At 40.7% G+C, this 24,249-nt stretch overlaps 3 protein-coding genes across 3 annotated transcripts; 2 read left to right on the top strand and 1 right to left on the bottom strand.

Moving 5' to 3' along the window:
- Positions 1–6: 6 nt before the first annotated feature.
- On the bottom strand, positions 7–9,855 carry LOC112570196 (histone acetyltransferase KAT5-like). The gene is made up of 14 exons (XM_025248511.1): positions 9,823–9,855; positions 9,650–9,707; positions 8,630–8,698; positions 7,811–7,956; positions 6,966–7,118; positions 6,207–6,275; positions 5,700–5,849; positions 5,512–5,522; positions 4,890–4,962; positions 3,943–4,032; positions 2,672–2,812; positions 2,329–2,422; positions 1,935–2,097; positions 7–1,648 (listed from the first exon to the last, which is right to left on the bottom strand). Exons 1-14 carry the CDS (start codon positions 9,844–9,846, stop codon positions 1,432–1,434), a joined length of 1,458 nt encoding a protein of 485 aa, XP_025104296.1. The 5' UTR covers positions 9,847–9,855; the 3' UTR covers positions 7–1,431.
- A 1,088-nt stretch (positions 9,856–10,943) lies between these two features.
- On the top strand, positions 10,944–17,717 carry LOC112571159 (anti-sigma-I factor RsgI6-like). Its single transcript, XM_025249973.1, is given in 13 exon segments — positions 10,944–11,537; positions 11,880–12,019; positions 12,367–12,465; positions 12,633–12,780; positions 13,092–13,137; positions 13,734–13,892; positions 14,159–14,214; positions 14,543–14,624; positions 14,626–14,681; positions 15,013–15,184; positions 15,722–15,832; positions 16,142–16,360; positions 16,632–17,717. Coding segments are annotated over 13 exon segments (1,716 nt in total). The 5' UTR covers positions 10,944–11,355; the 3' UTR covers positions 16,878–17,717.
- Positions 17,718–18,488: 771 nt separating this feature from the next.
- LOC112571080 (anti-sigma-I factor RsgI6-like) lies at positions 18,489–24,045 on the top strand. The gene is made up of 12 exons (XM_025249889.1): positions 18,489–18,712; positions 19,086–19,225; positions 19,564–19,662; positions 19,929–20,136; positions 20,655–20,691; positions 21,094–21,252; positions 21,529–21,584; positions 21,796–21,933; positions 22,589–22,760; positions 22,878–22,988; positions 23,228–23,446; positions 23,748–24,045. Exons 1-12 carry the CDS (start codon positions 18,519–18,521, stop codon positions 23,952–23,954), a joined length of 1,740 nt encoding a protein of 579 aa, XP_025105674.1. The 5' UTR covers positions 18,489–18,518; the 3' UTR covers positions 23,955–24,045.
- The last annotated feature ends 204 nt before the right edge of the window (positions 24,046–24,249 follow it).

Below are 24,249 nucleotides of genomic sequence, written 5' to 3' on the forward strand. Positions count from 1 at the left end.
AAATACTGTCCATTGGCCATGTTTTTATTCACTTCACACATCACATCTAAATTCCATAGGAACCACAACTTGCACAATGAACTGATTTGTCTCCCTCTACAAAGACTATGTTGCACTCACATGGCACTCATAGTTTGAGCATGTTTCTATTGTAGGAACCTAAGCGACAGTGACATTATAACACCTCGCTCCCAGCAATACCAGACCTCTCTGCCTGTCATACTCACATGCCAATGCAAGAATAGACTTTCATTCACAAGTAAATGCAGCTTTCTGCTGCATACTCCGGATTCACTATACATTTTGTCAAGATGACATGTGCAGAGAGATGACTTCAATGCAACAACACAAGATTCAGTGGTTTTTATTGCAGGTGCACATGAGGACATGCATACACACCCACTCTCTCTCTCTCACACTCTCCCTTCATGAGTATAGATCACTGACATAAGATAGGTCCTGCTTAAAACAATGGCTAACACCTGGCACAAATACAATTAGGATTGACTGTCCTGGGTTTAGATCTCTTCCCAGCCACACTGTTCTTTCTCTGCAGATGACAATCACAGGGCCAGCTGGTTTGCGATAGTCTTAGCTGCTGGTTTGGTGTAAAACACCTATTCCCTCCCAAATGTACTGCTTAAAAGTGTTGCAGACAATGTTCACAACAGTTGCCTAGCACATGGAAACAACAGGAACATCCTTCAGCCCACAACACTTTTCTGTTCTTAACAAAGTATTATGAAAGATTTTATATTCCGTGGCATGATGTACTGTCATTCTTGATCTTTTATGATGACCATTTCCAGCTTGGAACCATGCAATACATTTGTGACACACAAGTTAACTCTGTTTACTTATACAGTTATACTGTCTTGTTCCATGGATCACAGTGAAATGAAGAAGAATTAGTCATCATCATGACACAATTTAAAGGTGATCCCTACCTGGTATCAAAATTCCTGTGTGCATTCTTTAAATCCAAACTACTGTTTTCCACATGTGCAGAGAACCGTCATCACCAGAAAGCTAATCATAAGCTGCCTCCTGTTTTCTCATCATTCTGCTAACAGAAAATATATCTAGTCATCCTTACACATGTGCTTGAACAAAGTGATAGATGAAGCAAGCTGAAAAATGTAGACGAACTGCAGTCTATAATTAGATTCATCCCTCAAAATTTCAAGCACCAACATAACGTTTCAACTGCAATTTTTAAAGGACAACAATCATGATTGAAACTCCTATTGGAGTGAAAGTGGCAGAACATCAAAACACTGATTCACCAGTCACAATATTCTGTTCCCACTTCCCATTGTGATCCCTAAGCGCATTAAAACAGTCTTGCTTCATGCTGCTGTTTTAAACCCGTCTTGAGTCAAATCAACTGTCCCGTCTGTCACCACAGACGCTGCTACAGCAAACACGTCATCACCATTTGCCTCTACGACTCCAGTCTTTACTCTGCCAGTGCAAACACTTGGGATCGATTCGGACGCCACGTTTGCTCATGGCACGGTTATGGGCTTCAATCTGCTCAGCAGACAGAGTGATGATGTACTGGCCTTTGTAGTAGTTGATGAGGTTGAGGTGTTGTAGCGTCGAGACCACATCTTCCTTTTTGATTGAGGTTCTCTCTGATAACTCGCTGAAATGATGATATTGAGGCAATGTTTAATATAAGCACTACTTAGAAAGACGGCAATATTACAACAGACTTGTGTGAAACATAGATAATTAACTTGGATAAAACTACTCACCCTAGGTATTCAAGTCAAGCAAGTTAGTATGAGATAGCTACACACACCATTTTTGTTGGGGTCATTTCTAAATGTATGTTGTACACCACACTTTAAAAAAAAAATCAAAAAAAAGAACAGACACAGTTTTTAAATGCACATAGCTGAAGATTTTGTAACTGCCTTGTGACATACTTGATCGTAATTGCAGGACGTTCCCCTTGTTCATTTGGCTTCATGTTCAGCAGGATTTCAAGAATAGTTTGTGACCAGTAGCTGCGATAGCTCAGCAGGCCCAGGTCAGAGAGAGGCTTCTCTGGAGACCCAGTTTTGCACTCCACTTTGGACAGCTCATAACCTGCACGATTGATTTTCTTTGCATTTCTACACATCAGATGACTTCCAGGTAATTAAAATAACGAGCATACAAGACTTTAGGTTGAGGGAAGTTTAAAAAGGTACACAAGTTGTACTCAAACTTCAAAATATATTTAACAAAACATGCTACCAGTAAACCACAATAGGACCATAACAGCTTGGTGCCTGTCAAAATATTATAAGACAGGAAAAAGAATACAGTAGTACTTACTGAACTCGATGAGCAGTTTTCCATAGCCTTTTCTCTGATATGGTGGTAGTGTTAGAATACAAGCCACATTGTAGTCTTCAGTTGATTCTTTCTCCTACAAATGATAATCCATAATACCTTCCTTAGGATGCAATGTACTTGTCATACTTACATGTAATTCTTTATTGTTTATATAAAAAAAAAATGTTTACATGATGGAAAACAAAGAAATTTCCAAATGTAAATAGTTAAGACAGCCAAAGCATTATTTATCTGATATAAACAACAATATTCATCCTCCTTTTCTTCAAAAATATTTCAAGTTTTTAAAAACTTATGAACTGACTGAAAGCACCAGACTTACTTTCGAAAAGAAGCCCACCATATGGTAACCCCGAACATCCTGTTCACACATCACATAAAACAGGAAGGGATCTGTGTCATAGTACAAAGTCTTGTGGTCTAGAAACAATTTTGCCAGAAGACATAGGTTCTGAGCATATACCTGTGAACAAAGAGGATTAAATTAAAAACATACAAATTAACTTGTACATCAAAACATGCTAGGCCACTAACCCCAAATTTAATGAAGCTTCATCAACTCATCTTTTTAAACCTGTGTCAAGTGTTAAACCAAGAATGGCCAGAAACCCAGGCAAGAAAGAGCTGTAACTAGATTTAGCATGCTTTCACTTGAGCAAAACAAGTACAGTGGAACCTCGGTTAACGAACTTAATCCGTTCTGGAAAGCTGTTCGTTATCCGAAACAATTTTTTCCATAAGAAATAAAGGAAATAGATTTAATTGGTTCCCAGCCCTGATGACTTGCTAATATTTGAAAGTTACAGGCTATAAAGGTAGGTTTTAATGAGAACAGTTATAATGCAATATAAATGGAATTAAATAAATATAAAAACATTAACGAAAACATTTAAACATCAGAAAACTTGCCGTTTTGACGGCGTGGGTGGATGGAGGTGTGGGGAGGAAAGGGTGGAATTACTGCTTTGATTCCCCCTCCATGAGCACACGTGACATTATAAAATCGGGGTGACTTCCCTTTTCTGTAGCTTTGAGGTTAAAGGAAAAAACTTGTCCAGTGTCTGTTCCTTCTGCCTTTTTGTAAAACTCTTCAGTAATACATCACATCCGACAGATGCATGCCACCTTAATACTTTGAAATCATTTCCTTTTTCAATTCAATTGTTGGCAGCTTCCTTGTCATTACCTCACTACTATTAATTGCTCTTAATCTTCTTTGGAGCCATTATTGTGGATTATCTTATTAAAATAAAGCACAAAAATCACTAAATAAGAAGGATGCGCATAGATAAGGAACGACTGATCATAACTGTGTCTTGAGTGCGAATGATGACAGGCTGGTCGGTCACATGTGGTTCTCGTGGCTGTTCGTTATCCGAAATTTTGTTCGCTATCCGAGACAAATTTTTGACGAAATTTTTGTTCGTTATCCGAAAAATTCGCTATCCGAGGCGTTCGCTAACCGAGGTTCCACTGTACATTATGGTAAACATTTTCCAAAATATTTTAAGAGAAGTTCATTTTGTTTGAATATATTATCAACAGGCAGGTAAACTATTTTGAAAAACATCTGCAAATAGCAACATATTTTACCTTGTTCTTTCTGCCGTCAATCTCAAAGAAAGAAATGTTTGTTTTTCTATAGATCTCATTACCTGGTGGGTGACGATGTAAACATTTGGCCTGCAAAACACAAATGCATGCACATACACTCAGCTGGAGATTATATACTTTGCTTTACCCTACACAGCCTCTAGCAAGTTCAGACAAACCCTGCCTACCTCTACCATGCACATCTGGGTGAGCTGTGTTTTGATCATAAGATTCCTACTTTGATCTTAAGGAAATTAATACTATGAATGCATGAGACAAAGATAGGAAACCCCATTTTAACAGTCATTATGTTATTATTTAAGTGCTGCATCAACTTAATGAGCAAAAACATTAGTTGTAATGTATTTTGTTCTAGCATTAATCCTTTTATCAGTTTGTTTAATGACAGCTGAAGCACAAAATTAATAAGTAGCTGGATGACTCAACTGTCCACAGGTAAGAATGCCTTTTGTGTGCGTGTGCACAGAAAAAAGTATCAGCAATGTGTCAGTAATATGATAAACATTATTTTGATATTAGTACATGCACTATCATATTCTGCTTCAAACTGAAGCCGAATTTATCTCCTGAGGTAGAGGAAATTGAAGACAATAACTGCAGTATTCCCAATCCAAAAGATGAAAGACAATGCCCTTCCTGTTTATGGCTAATGACATTTCACAACAAGACAAGCAACGTGTCTAACATTTTATTATGAAACAAAACGGATAAAGCAGGGAAGAACAAGTATTGATCTCAGTCAGATAAAAAAACAACTAATGAATTTTAAAAGTGATCAAATTTAAACCAAAAATGAGAAATATTTGCCTAGAAACCCAGGTAGTCATTTTACTCTACAGAAGATGCATGCAACATGTGATGGCCATACTTTAATGTCTTGGATACAGAAGGCAATCTTTTCAGTAACGAAACCCGAAACAACATACCAAGTGACGCTCCAGGCATTTGCTGCTCTTGACATATTTGAGACAATATTCACAAAGGTATAGTATAGCGTTACTTGTCAGTCATACTGCTCTGCATTCGTAAGACCTGGTATGGTGATGTATTATTATGAATCTGTTTGCTGATGCCTGTCTGCCTGTCCTTAGTGTGCTGATAACATACACCGTTAATGTTCCAAGTTTTCTAGAAATCATAATAAACCTGAAAGCCATTCTTTGTGTAATACAAAAGTCAGTTCATGTCTCTGTCTCGCACACGCACTCTAACGAAATAGAGCTATGCACAGTAGTACTAGAAGATCAAGGTTCAAGAAGAGTAAGTTTCTAAAGACCTTTTCAAAAAAGAATGTTTTTTGCGAATATGGAAGGGCAATTAGTGTTGTACAGATGTGTAGACCAAACATGCGGCGAAAAATCATTGGTATTTTGCGCCAAAGTTGACTCCGAAAATAAATTTGTGGTAATATTTTATCAATATAAGGACGTGTAAGGGTCACAGAGAAAATGTAAGGACCTGTGTGAGAATTTGTAAGGACCGCATGGCAAATATAAGGACTTATAAGGCCTTACGGCGAAAATTCAATATGTAAGGACTTATAAGGACCTTGTAAGGACCTGGGAACCCTGATTTCCTATTAATGCTATTATTTTAATAAATATAAACATGCCAAAATATTGATGCACAAATAGGCTTTCGTGTTGGTATGTTTAAGAAATAAAACATTATATCTTGGTTGAAAAGAACAAGCTGTAAGAAAAGCACAATGCTACACTGCAGTCAAGAAGGCTTACCTGTGGATAAGGTGAAAAATACCAAGGTCGTATTCGCCATTTGCCAATCTCAATCAGTTCAATGTTCTTCATCCTCGTCACAACATCATCGTGATGCGCCACCATGCTGCCTGTTTGTCGAGGCATTAGCCCTCCATCTTGAGAATCTGTCTGCATGACAATACATACCTTGAAACTGACAAAATGTCTATCTTTTCCTATTGGACAATAGGTACCTTTTCATTCCACATCACCTCAGTGTGAAGATTGCCTATCATCATTCTACCATAACCAGTTCAGAATTATCATCATTCCTTGCATTACTGTGAGTTGTTTAAAACATAGGTATGCATGTAAAAAAAAATCTCGCATTTAAATTTTTTTAACTTTGGATATAGTGCTGCAACATTCATGATTAACTATAATTTATAAATGGGAAAATGGAAGTATAAATCAAGCTACTCTTGAGTCAGTAGCAAACCCATTCAAAAAACATCAAAACCATAAAAGAACTGTCCTAATATTTACCTTCAGTTCAATGGAAAAGCTTGGGTTAGGCTCTACAGATGCCTTGCAAGGTGGAGGAAACCGATGAGACTAGGAACCACAAAACACATTGCAAAATAAATCTTCCAGTAAAATAACAGCGTGTACCAAACTCCTAAATGACCAAAAACAAAAATCATCAAAATAAACTGCATGTCACCAATTAACAGTAAGCAAAAGCCTCACGTGTCATTTTCACCTAATAACCACCTCTTTATTATGATCAACAGTACTGTATGTGCCTTAATAGGTTACCACAGGATTCAACCTTAATAATAAATGATTCCTGCCATGAATTTTTTTTTCTAAATCTAGAATATGAAAAAAAAAATTCAAGCCACGATTGCAAAACAAATCATTACAACCTCAAATAAAATGCAATAAGTATCATCCACCTCTGCTTTCTGTAAACCATCATGACATAACCACCAAACTTTACATTAATAACAACTAATTAACAGCCAATTAAAATATTAATAAATAATCTCAATCATTCTGTCACAAGTAATCTCCAAGTACAGCATGCAAAGGTAATTAAAAATAGACCTACCCCCAATCCTAACTGCAATTTAGTCTCAATTATTTCATGCCATTGTAATGAATTTAAGTGAAGGAGAGATTCTTACCACAAATTAAGTCAGAGCAAAATAGCATGATTACTCAAGAAGAAATAGCTATAAATTTTAATAATGTATATAGTTCACTTGTATAGTTATAAATATTATTATATAGTTCACTTACATCATCTTCAAGCTTGCGCTTTCTGTTGTTCAGTGAGTTCTTTTTGTTCATACCACCTCCCATGCCTCCACCAGCACCAGGGGGTAACGGTGAGGGGGCAGGTGAGAAACCTCCCCCTCCCAACCCCAACATTCCACTTGTGCTTGAGCCATTCTGAAAACGGCCCAAAGAGGCTACTCATCAACTGACAACTGCATCCTTTAAGGAGCTACTCATCAACCAAAAAACATATCTTTCAAAAAATCCTAACCTAGTGAAGAACTGAAGAACAAGTTTATTGAAACAACTTCTAGATCATCGATTTGAAGAAGAAGACAAAAACTAAAAAGGTTAAAAAAAATTCATTTACTTGCCAAGTGACACAGCACCAGGAACATATCTTGATGATGGCCACTACTTACTTGAGAAATACCAATCACATGCCCACACCCGCAGATATTATTACACTATCATACGTACATCCAAAACATGACTCCTTGACATGACATACACACGCAAATATGTGCAAGCTCACACATTCTCCTCTCTTTCACATACACTATATATGCTCACACATTTCAGATTCACCATTGACTGCATGATCAGACATACCAAAACACATGTGAGCATGCTCTTGTGCATGCATGGATGCTCACTTGCACTACATATCACATGCCCCAACAGACTTCAAAGAGTCGCATATCATAGTAGTTATATAGCATTCAATATGAAATTCACTCTCCAGAAACCATGTAGGTTTATACTGTCTCTCACTGAAGTACATGAGAACAGCATACAAATTGTAATGGAGTGCACAAATCCCAAAATACACAAAGGCTATTCACAAAGTTCCAATGCATAAATACCTCTACAGGACTTGCAGGGCGTGATCCATTGGCAAGCTTGCTGGTGAAGGATTCCTTTTTGGGTGTTTTAACATCCTTCTTTGGTTGTTCCATTCGTGTAAGATCCATTCGTTCCTCTGGCACCCATTCATCCAATCTTTTATTGTCTAGTTTTTTTATAAAACAGAGGAATCAAAGGTGAGGCCTTTTTAAAAAATTAACAGGTCATGATGAAGTATAAAAAAATATGAAAATGTGTCTCAATCTGGTCTTTGCACTCATAACAATAAATGTACTTATTTAATCTTATCCACTGTGCCAATATTTTTCGTGACTTAGTAAAGTTCTTTCAAAGATAGAAATTCCCATAATCTGAGCTAATAAACCCTCTCCATCAACAAGATACAAGCCTTCAAACATAGTTCTCAAAAGTGCAGTGAAAGATAAGGTCTCATTCAATATATAAAATAATTATACAGAATGGACATGCCTAATTAACACACACTACACCCACCCTCATCACCCTGAAGAAAAGCTAACATGCTCAAACATGATGTAAAAGGTCTGACAGGTCAATGTTTGAAGGCTTTTTTCTTTGCGAGCAGGAGTTGATGATAATTTTTCAGCGTTTGATAAAAGGTACTCGTGTGAATCCTTAAGAGGAAATCAATATCGATAAATGTAACATCAATACATAAATACAATCTGTTCTCAATATTAACTGATTCACGCACCATTTATAGTTGTATATGTCCTGTTTAATGCAGAAGTAACAAAAACACATGCTGCATATGAGTTATAAAAGGATACAAACAAAATGTACTTAATTTTCCAACTTACAGTCATCAAAATGAATGTAATACAATGGTTTGCCATTGATTTCTTTCTTGCTGAGAACTTCAGCCATATCTGCAACAGTGAAATAAAAGTCAGAAAAGCAGGTGCTGACTTCCTTTAAAATAATGACTAGTTTTTAAATCAAAGAAATAAGAATATTGCACAAAAACAGAAACTAATATTTTTCCTTGGTAGTGGAAAACTGGTAGTCACATAAATAAAAGTAAAATAACTTTTATTATTTTATTCTATGAACTGTGGTTGTGAACAATAAATTTGAAAACTGGAACTCTACAAAAGTTATATCAGACTGATATCTGGATTATTTCACAACCATTGTCCTAACCCTTGTGTGATGCTGAACAGGAATCAGACTAACTTATGACCTTTATGTTGTACTTCCTGTACTCTGTGTGTGTATCTGTATGTGCACATGTCTCTGTCTGTGTGAGAATGGAAGAGATAGCTTGCATACACAAGACAGAGATTCTTCTGATTTTGTAAAGTAGGGAGATATGAAATCCATTATCACAATTATCATAGCATCAACAGCATTTATTTGATTATAAACTGAATTTATTTTTCATTTGCTAAAAATTATACAGTTGAATATTTCAACATAAATTGGTCTAAGATATAAAAGTGTCTATTTGTTTCTCTGTGATGATAGGAACAAGACCACATGCTTTGTCTCTGCTTCGGCACACTACTCATTCTTAAGTCTGTCATAATCACAGGATTTATCCCTCACATATAATCAAGCACCCACAATCGTTTTGCACATATACATGCACGCACGCACTCATTCACTCACAGAGAGGACCCTTTCAAGTGTATATTGTTCTGACAAGTAAGTCTGAGGGGTACGACAGACCAAACTCAAATCATACAATCTGAAATAACTAAAACAGAAAGTTTAGTTTATGATACTTTATATCTCATTATTCTCAGCAAAAGACTCATTTGCAGAACTTGATCTCTACGATCTTGGTAACGCATTCTACTAGTTCTTTGGTTACTCACGCCAACCATCGCCATTGCTAAGCAATACTGGTATTCTGCAGCCTTCCGTCAGCTCGATCTACATAAGACACACAATGAAATATTTATCCATCAAGAATCATAAAAATTAAGATTATTACGAGAAACAAACTTCACTTCGAATGGAAAAATATTTGAAGTTTTTGAAAACGTACCTGGGCTTCCGCCATAATAGTCATGATTGATCCCGCAGTGAATATTTTCATTCGGCACAAAATATCAAATTAAAGAAAATAAAACAGCACAAAATAATTCTAAGGAGCAAAACGACAACAGTATTGACATTTGTGACTTTTTTTCTAGTTTAGGAACAGAAACAGTTTTATGTATTTAAGAATATTGTAAAATGCATGGGCAATAAATCTGACTTGCAGAGTTATAAAACGTTTATAAAAGTTACTTCCCTTTCATCATTATAGCGGTTTGTGTGACGAAGTCATAATCTTTTTTCTTCTTCTTTCCCCTCCTCATCATTATCACTATCTTTGTTGTCGTCAATTCCATAGTACAAAGAGGGGAAGACGGTAGAGAGCGAGGCAAAGGGGGTTGCCCCAAACCGAGTCCGCTGGCGAGGTGTTGTTGCGGCCCTATGCTCCTCGAGGAACAATTTAAGGAATCAAGTTAAACTAAACTATTAACTATATGTAGGTTGCTATGTATGCACACCACTTGATACTTTGTCTCGCGCACTAGAGCGTTGGTAGCAAGATACTTGTCTTTGACAAAATAAAATCAAAACTTTTTTCCCTTAGAGCAGGGGTGGGCAAAGTACGCCTCATAGACGCCTGTCTGCCAAAATGTGAAGTGAACTTGTTTTAATTTTTTTATTCGGCCTAAGTTATTTTGATTTATCAGGTACAACAGTGTTAGAAATCAGCAGCCAGTAACATTGTAAAACAAAGTACATAGATGACAAAGGATAGCTGTCATGTCTGATGGAGTCGTTAGAGAGCATCGGGGCGGATGCCTTCGAGGAAAAGGCTGGTTTTACAGTTTTAATGTGAGCGAATTCAAACAGCTTCCCTTTACACCATAAATTCAGTAAGTGAAGCCATCATGTACTCCTTTGTTGTCCACTATATTCTCAGTAGGTTTGCTGTGTACAGTAGTCACCCAACGTCAGCTTTTTCTGTATTTTACCCGGCCCGCCTCATATAGCTTCGAATTTTGAGACAAAAAGCAAACTTTGCCCACCCCTGCCTTAGACGAAGGTGTGTGGAGGATGATGATGATGATGATACACGTGTGTGCATGTGCGTGTCCGTGTGAGTGTGGCAAGGGCAGACCCATTTCATAGTTTCTCACATGGATGACAATCGCTTCTTCAGTCGCTGTTATTTCCAGAGTGCCATAGCCACGCCCGAGCAAAGATAAGCACGAAAGATAAATTAGTGTCACCGATAAAGACAGTTTCCCCCAGCCCTGAAGTGACTTCGTGTTTCGTGAGTTTGTCGACCCGGCCATGACATTTAGAAAGTCGAGCTGTGTGCACAATGACCCCGCAACAAGTCTGAAGTAGTGTGTCTGGCATAGACGTGGCAGCCTCTGGTCGAATTTCTGCCTTCAAAACAGTGTTTTGTAGAGACTGATAAGAACTACACCTTCTGCCATTGCATGTTAGGAATACAGAAGAGAAAAAAGTCTCGGTGTCACGATTTTATTTTCGGTTTTCTAACACCGTCGCCGTGATGTACTTTGTGGTAGTCTTGGTGGCATACCAGCTGCTGGTGGGCAGGGGGGTAGGGCAAGAGCTGCTGCAGAATGGAGGGTACGAGTCGTTGATGGAACACTGGGAGTGCTGGAATCCTCTAAGATGCTCCATCTCCCTCAGAAAACACTCGGGTGCTTACGCGATGCAGGTGGAAAACAGGTGAGTGGATTCGATCGCAGGTGGAAAACAAGTGAACGAATGCGATGGCAGCTGCGCTAGTTGTCAATCGTTTAGAGATAAGATATCTTTGGTGTACTTGCTATCTGTATCTAGGGGGCCTGTGAGAGAGAGAGAGTGAGAGAGGGACCGGATGTTAGCCAAAACTTTACAAATTCTGATGAAACATCCTTCTGTTGAAAGCAAAATTTTGCTAGTTGTGTTGTTGTTTATATTTTTTTTTCAAGTTCTCTATATATAAAAGTAGGTGAAAATTTTGTACTGAGCATATTTCTAGTTCTTGGTTGGTTATACGTGTCTCAAGGTGAATTCTTCTTTGAGCAGGTGGAACAGTTGGGAAGGTCCGTACCAGTTCGTCAACGTGAGTCGTGCTCACACTTACCACGTCAGCGGCTACATCCGGCTCCTCAATGATGAGGGCAACGGCCAGACCGTTCGGCTGGAAATCGACTTTGAATATTTAAGTGTGTGCGATGGAACTGTTGTTTGCTCGGGGAGCACGTTCAGTGTTGTCTTTTGTTTGTTGTGATTGGTTTGTGTCGTAGATGAAACGGATGGAGGACAACAGAAGTGCTGTCCAGTCACTGGGATTTTAGTGGCGACAATGATATAGATAGTGTCTATGCATGCAGGCAAACGTCTTATAAAATAAAATAAAATAAAATAAAATAAAATAAAATAAAATAAAATAAAATAAAATAAAATAAAAAAAGGGCTTGTATTAATTTGTATTAATTGGTTGAAACAACATGCTTTTGTTCTGAGGCGATCACAAAGTTGATATTTTGTAAAGTTTGAAATCTTTCTGTAGACGACACACATCGCTTCAGCGTACCAGCGGGTCACTCGGGTGCCAGGGCTTCAGACGGGTGGATTTACCTGTCAGGCAGTTTCACTGTTCCTAAAGAAGGTAAGTTAATCGCACTGTGTGTACAATTCGAGATGTTTAACGACAGATACATCACTTTTATCATTCTCGTTTTTCTAGCCCTCATTATTGAGCTCCACATACACACACCACACATACAGCACACATAGTCTGACCATAAGGCCGGGTGTGTCTGCATGTGTCGACAGAACCAGTCACCACCCGCTTGTCCTTCACCGGCCCTGACCCTCGAGTTGACTTCCTTGTGGATGATGCGTCGCTGGTTGTCGTCCAGGACAATCTTACGAATGTCGACCCCGAGATCTCCAGGGTTCGCAAAAGTGACATCAACATTCGGTGCGCTTACGACACGTGACACCTATTTTTTTAAAAATTACTTTTCCATTTCAAGTTTTCCTTTTATGTCCATCCATCTATTGGTTCATTATCTGTGTTCTAGAAATAACAGCATACTGAACTATGCCTACAGTTCGGAGGATTAGGAAGGATTAGGAAACAGGCAAAAGTTGAGAATTTTCTTCTCTTCCTTAGTTTTGGAAATTGAGGCTAACGGATACAATCGGTTGTTTTCCCCTGTTCTCTGTCCATGTAAGATATCAAATTCACCAAACATGTTGAAATGCCGTTTTCTTTGCGCTCTGTTGCAGAGTTACAACTCCTTCTAATGTCAACAAAAGCAGCGTGAAAATTCGGGTGAGCTGTGAGTCAAATCTGGGTGAGCTGTTAGTGAAAATACGGGTGAGCTGTGCGAGGTGCAGCTCAGCGGGGTGGAGGCTGGGAGTGCTGGAGGGTGACGGGTGTGTTAGAATCGTTTAGCATGGTGTTCGGATGTGGCCGTGGCAAGTTTCTACATGTTATCTGTAACCGACTGTTGGGATTCACATTAACGACTGGATAAACGCATGTCACCACTCAATTCCTTCATCCACCGGCGCACACACACACACTCTACATAGACACACCACACTGACCACACACACAGTCTCACTAACCACTCATACACCATACACACCACACATCATATACACACCATACATATAGACATAGCACACCATACGTATACACACCACAGACACACATACATCACACCACACATGCACACACACGTCAACTACATTACATACACACCACAATACACATCCACACACTGCACATACACCATACATACTACCACACAAACACACACATTCACTAACCCGAATTTACCTATTCACTTACCTATTCGTGTGTGTGTGTGCGCGCGTGCGTGCATATATATATATATAATCCAACATTTTGGTGGACTTTAGATTGTGCAGAGAAGCAAGCTTTTCCCCTTCGGGACTGCAGTAGCCGCTTGGGCCTACAACAACCCCTCCATGGGTGCCTACCGGGACTTCATCCACCAGCATTTCAACTGGGCAGCGCCAGACAGCGCCCTCACGTGGGCTGTTGTGGAACCACAGCGGGTGGGTCAGCCTCCTGGGTGGTCGCCACGGGACCATTGTGAACATTTTTTTTCACACGTGTGCTGCTGAGTGCAACAATAACAAAACTTATATGAATTGAATGAAAAAAGGATACAAGTCACTTCCTTCTGGCTATAAACTTTTATCTTCCAGTAACAAAGCCATTCCGGGTGGTTAGTTTGTTTTGAAAGGAATAAAATGTCAAGGAGATGATTAACCAGAGAGATCGAATAAGTCACGAGGTTTTGTTTGTCTTTTCGGTGCAGGGAAAGAAGAACTACGAGCCTGCCATTAATGTAATCAATGGATTGAGGACTCATGGGTGTGTACCAGTTGTGAAGTAGGGACTGAACTGTCACTACATCTAAGACTATACAACAACCACGGCTACTGCTACACAGTACGGAGCATGGACAGTTCCTGGAGAGTTACACATTTGAAGCAGTTTTCTACTGGCCAAACATCGTGTCATTATTGCTTATTGTTGTTTGTCCCTCACGCCTGCAGCTTTGTGATCAATGATGTTATCAAGGACTTTATTTATGTGAAGACACAAACAGTGAGAGCAATTTTTTAAGGACTTCCTTTCTGTTTTCGGCATTCTTGTGTCATCTCCTGAAACAAATAATTTCACGATTCGTGTTCGGCAGAATCAAGGTCAGAGGTCAGAGCCTGGTGTGGTCTGTGGAGGAGTTTGTGCAGGACTGGGTCAAGAGACTTCACGGTGACGAAGCTGCGGCAAGTCGTCCGCGACCACTTGGTGGAGGCCATGAACATAACACGTGACCTGTGAGTTGCTCGCCCATTAAAGCGCTGATGTGGAACATAATTTTTCTAATGACTGTAAATATCAGTGAAGGATACTATTTTTTAAAGTAATTGGCGGTTATCTTCTACTCCTCTTCCGATCCCGAGATACACTCCTACAACATCACACAGTAAAGAGACCCACACCCGTGACGTCACATTTGTCCACGGGTACACCTCGTGAACCTACGGTGTGTATCTGTCTTGTGTCTGTCATCTGTCTGTCTTCTATCTGTTTGGTCTGTCCGTCTTTCTCTCGGAAATGATGCTGTGACGCCATTTCCGTGAAAGCTTCTCCTTCTGCTGTAACCAGACTGGAGCACTGGGACGTGAACAACGAGAACCTACACGGACAGTGGTTCCAGAATCAGCTGCACGACCCCAGCTACAACCTGGAGCTGTTCCGTATCGCACATGTCATCGACCCTCACGTCAAACTCTTCCTCAACGATTACGATGTCGTGGCTTCCGGTGCGTCGACCAGAGTGAGTGAGAAAATCCTTAGAAAATCTTGGGGAAAAATCCTTTGAAAATCTCAAACGGTATTTTTGTATAATCCTTACTACATACCCACATAATTTGACAAATAATATTTTTCCACATGAGGTATCCACTAGAGCAGGGGTCTCAAACTCATATTAGCATGTGGGCCGCAGTGGAAAGTAACAGCCAGTCAGCGGGCCGCACCACGAAAAGAAAATGTTTTTTCATTAAATTTTACGAACTCTACTGTCACTGCAGTTAAATGCTAAAATAAAGTTTTTATAATTATTAATTACATTTAGTGTAGTTTATTACATGTACAAGCAGTTTAGTTTATTAAAATAAGTTGACGTTGTCTCTGTCACTAATAACGGGGGTAATTTTCACTGCGGGAGTTAATCACCAAGCACAACATACATATACACCGCGGACGTGGCCGAGGGCCGCACAAAAATGTTTCGCGGGCCGCATTCGGCCCGCGGGCCGCGTGTTTGAGACCCCTGCACTAGAGGAATAGTGACCTCTGTTTGCTGTGTCAGGACTACCTGCAGCAAGCTCTGGAGTTCAAAATGTCCAACGTGAGTCTGTATGGACTTGGTGTTCAGTGCCACTTTGCGGAAGAGGAAGAGCCTAGCATCTTTGTGATAAAGGTAACATGTTACAAAAATACTCTTTTCTTGTGCAAAAACTACCTTCTTCCCACATGAATCGTGATTTGAGAAGCAGTTTAATCCCAATTCTGTTGAATTGTTATGCGTTGATGAGAGGTGTCTCGCAAATGAAAATGTAATGTGAGTGTGCACGTGACGTGTAGACGATCTATATATGTTTGTGTAAATGTTGATGTGTGTGTATAAGTTGTGAACTTTGAAAGGAGAGTTTACTGGCTGCTGCCAAGTGTGGGTAAGTCTTAGTCTCCAATCACATGCTCTTGTTATAAATTTACCTCCCCTTAACAGGAGCGACTGGACATCCTGGCTCAAGCCGGGCTGCCCATATGGATCACTGCGCTTGACGTGCAGGCTGAAGACGAGAACAGACGAGCTAACTTCTACGAGAAGGCCCTCACAGCCCTCTACAGCCACCCCGCGGTGGAGGGCATCCTCCTGTCAGGCTTCTGGGACAAGGCCCACCAGCGAGGAGGAGTGGCTGCACTAGCTGTCGGAGATAATCTGAAGGTGAGTTCAGCGGCATTCTTGGAAATTTCAAGCGGAAACAATTCACAACCTCACTATCTATCATTTCAGCCAAACTTGCCATGTCACTAACAACAACAACAACAACAACAACAACAACAACAACAACAACAACAACAACAACAACAACAACAACAACAACAACAACATTTCCCCACTTGCCATTTGCTTTAAGACAATGTTTTATTTCATTCTTTTATCTTTTCCTTCTCTCTTATAATGACGTATTTTCTGCGTGACCTTTGACCTCCAGCTGACGGCGGCAGGGAAGCGCGTGCTGGATCTGTACGAGAACCGTTGGATGACGGATGTGACCCACGCGCTATCCGCGGCGGGCAGCCAGTTCACTATTCGTGGTTTCCATGGCGACTACGACCTGTACGTCTACTATGAAGACCGCGAGCTGGTCAACCTGCGGCAGACGTTTCTTGCTGGAGATGTCGCCCTATTACGTCAGTGTCGACGTGGTGACGTAAGCAGCAGTGTCAGAGGTCACTGAACGTGGACTAGCGTTGTATGAATGTCTTTACTGAACTACAATGGAGTAGTTTTGTATGAACACTGTTGGTACCCGTAACTGACCACCCTGCCCTGTCTGCTGCTGTATTCCTGTTATATTAAAGGTCACGTGGGGTGGATTTTTTCCCCTAATGTCTGGTTACAATACAATGCCCAGTGTCTGCCGACATCAAAACACCATTTCATATACACGGATATCATCAGCAAGGACCAATACAAATAAACATCCCCATCCTAGCTATCCTTTGCTAGAAATCTACGCTAATACTCTCTCTCACAGAAGTATTAAAGTGTATAAACATCATATTGCCAGTATAAATAGGGACCAAGAGACGAGTATCATCCATACATGCCCCACTGACAAGACAAATGTATACAGAGTTTGTCCACATTGTTAAGAACTAAACCTTTTGAATATCTTGTACGAGTCTCATATTCTTTCTTATTATTGAGGGGAGACTAGCCTGTCGTGTTGCCCAGAGTTAAGAGTTGTCTGTTCCTCGCTCGTCTTAACATTCAGTAGAGACTTGATATCTTTAATGTCATTGACATCGTCATCATGACATGGGGGATTGAAGAATGATATACACAAAGTGAATCAGAATACAGAAAACAACATGCATGAACATTTTTTGTTCCGTTAGAATCCAGGAATAAGTGTGTAGTGTGTAGTGTGTATGGTGTGTGGGGTTTGTGTGTGTGATGGCCAGAATACAAGTGTTTCACTGTGTAGCTACAGTGATGCTGGCCACACCACACCTGAGAAAGCTTGAAAGGAGAGATCACAAGTGAACAATAAAATGACAGTTTGAAGACTTAACGAGAAGACTGACTAAACCTGGAGCAGACTAGTTTTGTATGAAACGGGCCTAGAGACTTTGACGAACGAGTTTTTCAGTTTTCTTATCTAGAGAGTTCTCAAACTGGAACTTTCGGTTCATCCCGTTGCACTGATAAGGATCTGCACCAATTAAAGGAAAAGAGTGATACGAATGTCTAGAGAGCTGCACACAGAGAGAGAGAGAGAGAGAGAGAGAGAGAGAGAGAGAGAGAGAGACAGAGACAGAGAGCGAGAGAGAGGAAGGATGAGATAAATACATTATTTACTTCTGCGTCTTACAAAAAAAAAACAAACAAAAAAAACTTGTTTTTTTTTTTTAAATGTCACACCTGTTTCTCTCTCTCTCTTCACAAACACATGCACGAACTAATGAAGATATGCTCGCATGCAGAAAGAATATGCAGCTTAACTGAACACACCCTAAGTCTTTAACATCACCAGGGATTGCTGAGCATCACCCGCTACAGCTCTAAACAGAAAAGAAGACGGAGAGGAAAGGTAACGAAAAACAGGAAGAAAGGACGAGAAAAGAAAACACAAATGACTTCCTTTCTATATATAAATTAAAGAAAGAATGAACGCATAAGAGTTCTTTACTGCACACAATGAGTATAACTGAATCTTGTTACTACATTATGCACCAAACAGATAAAAGATGAATGCTAGAAGGAGGTCAAGGGACTTGCAATCTGAACAAAAGACGTTTTCCACAAACTTTAAAAAAATCTCTGCAGCTATAAAATTCTGATTACATCCAATGCCTATCACTTGGTGAGGTTCATGTTTCAAGTCCCCACAATGCGACTTCTGATCACGTGGGGTGTGTGCATGCTGGTCTCGCTCGCCAGGGGCCAAGAGCTCCTGCAGAACGGTGGGTTCGAATCCCTTGACCACTGGGACTGCTGGAGTCCAGTGCAGTGCTTTGTGACGAGCGACAGGCATTCTGGTTCTAATGGCGTGCAGGTGCAAAACAGGTGAGCTGATGTAAGGACTCGCAAACTGTGTCCAACCTTCTGAGAGTCGTTTGGAGCCATATGGTACACCAGGGCGTGGTGGCTGGTAGAAATATGGGTTAGAGACACGGTGATACAGAAACAATTTCATGAAATATCATATTTCTTACATCCTGTATCATGAAATGAGATTTTCTTTTCAATCAGAGCTTTATTTTAGGAAGAAAAAGTCTGTTACGGATTAGACTATTTTTTCACATTTTTTTCTTTCACAATTCCTTGTATAATATTTACTCCCAGTGGTAAAGTTATTAAACAAAGGGGAGGTGATGAAATATAGCACCGTTTTAGAAAAGAAAATTTATTAAAGATTTCTTGATGTCCTGTGCGACAGGCAAGCTGACTGGCAGGGCCCCTCACAGTACATCTCCGTCACCCCGGGTAGCACGTACCAGGTGAGCGGCTACATCAAACTGCAGAGTGACCAGGGCATCGGCCAGAACGTAGAGCTCGAGCTCGACTACGAGTACACGGGTGACTGGCAATGTTTTGTGATGATTATGTGTGACAGAACATACACACTGTCTTGAAACTACCATAACTACCATAACATAATTTATACTAAATACACAGATATACGACTGCATGCACACATTACATGGACATCACTGCACACGTGTGTGTGTGTGTAGATACTTGCGTGTGCTTTTGTTTTCAATTCAATTTTTTTTTGTTCCGGAATGTTTAAACACAAAGGCCAGATCGCGTTGAAAGTTAGAATATTTTGCTTTCATCTTAAAAATACCAAGCAGCACTCCTGAAAGAAATGTCATTGTTAATGAACCTTCGTTACTCTGTAATTAACTTTACAGATGGCAGCCACGAGTACCAGACAGCCGCCAGTCATCCAGGGGCCAGAGTGTCCGATGGTTGGATTCAACTGACTGGCAGCTTTACAGTTCCCAACAGACGTGAGTGAACTCTACTCTTAACGATGATTGTAAAATATTCTCCATTCTTTTTCATCTGCAAATAAACGGGTTTTTTTTTTCACGCTTATACTAATGATATTGAGAAATGTCTGACCTGCATGCAGTTTATTTCAAACAGACTTTCATCTTCCTCTTCAGTTCCGAAAATTTAAATTAACCTTCGATGGTAGCATGAGGCAATGAGGTGTGTACATTGTTGGGGTCATATAATTATTTTATTATTTTATTTTAATGTGTTTCACCAGAACTGAGCAGAACTAGAATCTACTTCCAAGGGCCGCAACCAGGAGTCAACTTTGTCGTCGATGACGCCTCAGTCACATCCTCTGGCACTGGCACTGGCACTGGCACTGGCACTGGAACTGGCACTTGGCCTGGTACTGGCAATGGTGGCAACACAGCCCAGATCAGCAGCGAGTGTGACCAGCTGCGACGAAGCAATATTGAAATCAAGTGCGTATCTTCTTTTGTTATTCCTGGTAACACTCACCTGCTTAGTACGAAAGTTACTTTCATGTTGTACAATTATCATGCTGGCCTCAAGGTGAGAGAAGAAAGAAAAAGCTAAGGTCCCAATATTCTCGCTGATTTAGGGTGAAAAAAGTTCCGGTCAAAACATCAAGAGCAGATAAATCAGCAATCTGGAATCCAAAGACACGAATAAACTCCCTTCCCACCAAATACAAAATGTAAATAATTATATTTGCAGGTCAAACAATTGAGGGAGTATAACAGCATAAAAGTATGTGTAAACAAAGCTTATTTATTCCTCTGTCCACTCATAAAATCTTAACAGCAGCGGGATGGGAGGACAACCACGGGCTTGTATTACTTCTGTATACGCACGTGGACAACCGAAGTATGAATCAAGTACACTTCTAGAACAAGACACAAGAAAAAAAGCTTGCAGCTTGTCTTGAGGACTCAACCTATGTCACGTGACATGCGTTATTTTTTGTATGTCTGTCCAGGGTATCTGGAGGCGACACCGCTGATGTCAAAATCAGGGTACGTGGATGCTCGTCCCGTAGAAGAAATGCAAGCTTCTTGGCAGGACGCACATTTCAGCAAGACTCGTTCTCTTTACCCTTTCTTTTTTCTTTTTAAATACACAATCGCGAAAATTTGTATCATCATATACACATATTTTCATTCTTCTCTTTTTTTTTATTGCCACTTACAAATATGCGAACAGGCGCGCAAACACGCCACACACACCATCACTCAAGCAATCGGACTGTAAGCAGGCAAGAAATCGCGCGAACGAGTAAAAAAGAGGAGAGGAGACAAAATTTATGATGAAACCCCCACAAAATTCTGTTTGTTTGGCATTTTTACCTTGTACAAAGGTTTTCTTTTGACTGTTGTTACACACGCGTCAGTCGGCATGTCTTCCCTCACTGACTGCAGGTCTTACAGAAGAAGAAGTCGTTTCCGTTCGGAACTGCTGTGGCCGCCTACATCTACAACGATGGGTCCAAAGCAGCATACCGGGATTTTATCCATCAGCACTTCAACTGGGCGGTGCCGGAAAATGCACTCAAATGGCCATCTGTAGAGCCCCAGAGGGTACGAAAACCTTTCTAGTTATTCAGCTACAATATTTGTCCCTGATACATCTATCTTTGTACACGTATATTAGGCAACAGCATAGATGTGCTTGTTTCATGTTCGACAATTTGTAGCTCGGAAAAATGGCTTCCTCCTTTCTGATTATTTTTCTCTTGCACACTGTGTTCATGGATTGTGGGAAGTAGTATCTTGCACTGAGCTTTACTCAGTAATAATAACCACCTGTCAAAAAAATCGTTTAGTCAGAGAAAGTCTATTTGATTGTCTTTACAGGGACAGAAAAACTTCGGCCCAGCCTTGAACATGATCAATGGACTGAGGAGTCATGGGTAGGTACCTCCACCCACTACCACCACCACTACCATCACCACCAACAACAGTATTATTACCATTCATACCCTGCTGTTATCAACGCCAGCACCATAGCGCCATTTCTCCCAGAAACCTGTCGGCGTCCATAGTTAAAGATGTAAAGAATACAGGCTTTGCATCTTGTTGAAATCTAATGACATTTGATTATATTTTTCTTGTCATGGAAAGTATCAAGGTCAGAGGTCACAACCTGGTGTGGTCTGTCGACCAGTGGGTGCCGGACTGGGTCAAGCAGTTGTCTGGCGATGAGCTGCGGAGGGTCGTCCACGACCACATTGTAGAGGTTATGGACAAGACCCGGGGTTTGTAAGTTATTTTGTTGTATCATTGGTAAAAACTGTAAAGCATAGCTTCGGTCTCTACGACATTTGAAGTTTGAACTTTGTCATTTTGACCCTGCTGCTCATGAAATTTGCTCAACATAAAACATGCTAAATAAACGACATATCGAAGAGGATAAAAACAAAAATTAGGCGATAGATTTAAATATACAAACATATACAAAATAACCCTTTCCTACCTAAATTCGTTAAGACATGCTAATTTTTTGTATATCTAAAAGAAATTAGGCATCCTATATACAACCTAAAGTTCTCTGTTCTTGATATTCGTCGGTTTCCATATCATATTGTTCACCTTGGATTTTATTCGCCACTAGCTCTGATTAAGGGAGGCTACTCAATTATGAAATGTAAAGTTAGAGGTCGTGTATGAAGTTATTTCCCTTTAGTTATTTCGCCTGGTGTGTGGGCAGGGGCGTACCAATTATTAATTTTAATATGCGTTAAACGTAGTCTGACGCAGATGAGTGTGTAAGTCAAATAGGTGCACAGACGTTACACCATTGAGCAACTGCTCTGTTCAGTTTACTCCCCACTGACTGAGTGGACAGATGAAATGATGGTCAGCACGTGGATGCCATAATCAGGCGTGATGAAATATCTCTGGTATTCTCTCGCAGACTGGAGCACTGGGATGTGAACAACGAGAACCTACACGGCCAGTGGTTCCAAAATCAGCTGCACGACCCCAGCTACAACCTGGAGCTGTTCCGCATCACACACGCTGCTGACCCCCAGCCTAAACTCTTCCTCAACGACTACAACGTGGTGTCTAACGGTGCATCGACCAGTGTGAGTGACGCAACACTCTTTCAGATCACTCAAAGCACTGAATAAAGTCTTTCTGTGGAAACCAAGTATTTTATCTCACATTTGCACTCATTGCTGTCGTGTCCTCCTGTCTGACAGGCGTATCTGCAACAAGCGCAGCAGGTGAAGGCTGCGAACGTGGGACTCTATGGACTGGGAGTTCAGAGTCACTTTGGTGACGAGGAAGAACCGAGCCCCAGTGGAGTCAAGGTATACATTTAGCTGTCGTTCTTGAGTGATTGAGTGATTGAGATAGAGAGAGAGAGAGACTGACAGGGACAACTTAGAGAGATGAAATATCCTTCGTAGTCACAGGTGATGGATGGGTTGGGGGACGAGAGGTAGAGAAACAGGGTGGCTGGCTGGCTGGCTGGCTGGTCGGTTTGTTGGTTAGCTGGCTGGCGATGATGACGATGTGAAAATGTACATGTTTTATTGACTTCAAACAGCAACGTCTAGACATGCTGGCTCAAGCCGGGCTGCCCATCTGGGCCACCGAGTTAGACGTGAATGCTGCAGACGAGAACAGACGAGCTGACTTCTACGAGAAGGCCCTCACGGCCCTCTACTGCCACCCGGCCGTGGAGGGCATCCTCCTGTGGGGCTTCTGGGACAAGGCCCACTGGCGTGGTGCTGGAGCTGCTCTTGTTGCTGGAGACAACCTGCAGGTGAGCGAGGACAATTTCCACTCGCCCTGTGTAACTACTAGTCAGCAAACGTAGATATTTACAGTTCATATCCTCTTCAAACCTACACAAAAATACTTACCTGTATTGCCCAGAAATAAACTACATTCTTTAGAAGGCAGGTACATAACTGCTCGTGGTCTGAGAATATCTTTACTTGTTATCCAATCAGCAAAGAATTGGTTTCGTACTCTATAATGCAGCCTGAAGTTTTGATTTCTTGATAAAAAAAAAATCTCGTAAAATCCCGAGGTACGAGATCTCACTGTTTCGCTGTGTGCAGCTGACGGCAGCTGGACGGCGGGTGCTGGAGCTGTTGGAGCACAGATGGATGACAGACGAGACGTTCAACGTGGCGCAGTCTGGCAACCATTTCACCCTGCGTGGTTTCCCTGGCGACTACGAGGTGCAGGTCACTCACCAAGGCAACACGCGGACACAGACATTTACCCTGGGGAAAGGGAGCGAGACCGTGAACATCAGCGTTTAAATATAATTAACCCGGGAACATGAACTTAGAGGATCGTGGTGCTGACGGAAATTGTGAATTTTACTTTCATTAAAAGCATTCGTGGAAACACTGGCTTGTGTCCTCTGCTAATGTTATAAGTATATCTGTACTGAATACACAATATAGTAAAATATATCAAGGTTGTCCCCAAATATTTTAAAGGTCATTAGATATTAGGGCAGCTGTATGTGAGATGTGAGGGCAGCCAGGGCAGCTGTATGTGAGGGCAGCTGTATGTAGCTTGTGTCAGGGCAGCTGTATGTGAGGGCAGCTG

The sequence above is a fragment of the Pomacea canaliculata genome, linkage group LG8 (genome assembly GCF_003073045.1).
Source record: "Pomacea canaliculata isolate SZHN2017 linkage group LG8, ASM307304v1, whole genome shotgun sequence".
In the NCBI taxonomy this organism is placed as follows: Eukaryota; Metazoa; Mollusca; class Gastropoda; order Architaenioglossa; family Ampullariidae; genus Pomacea; species Pomacea canaliculata.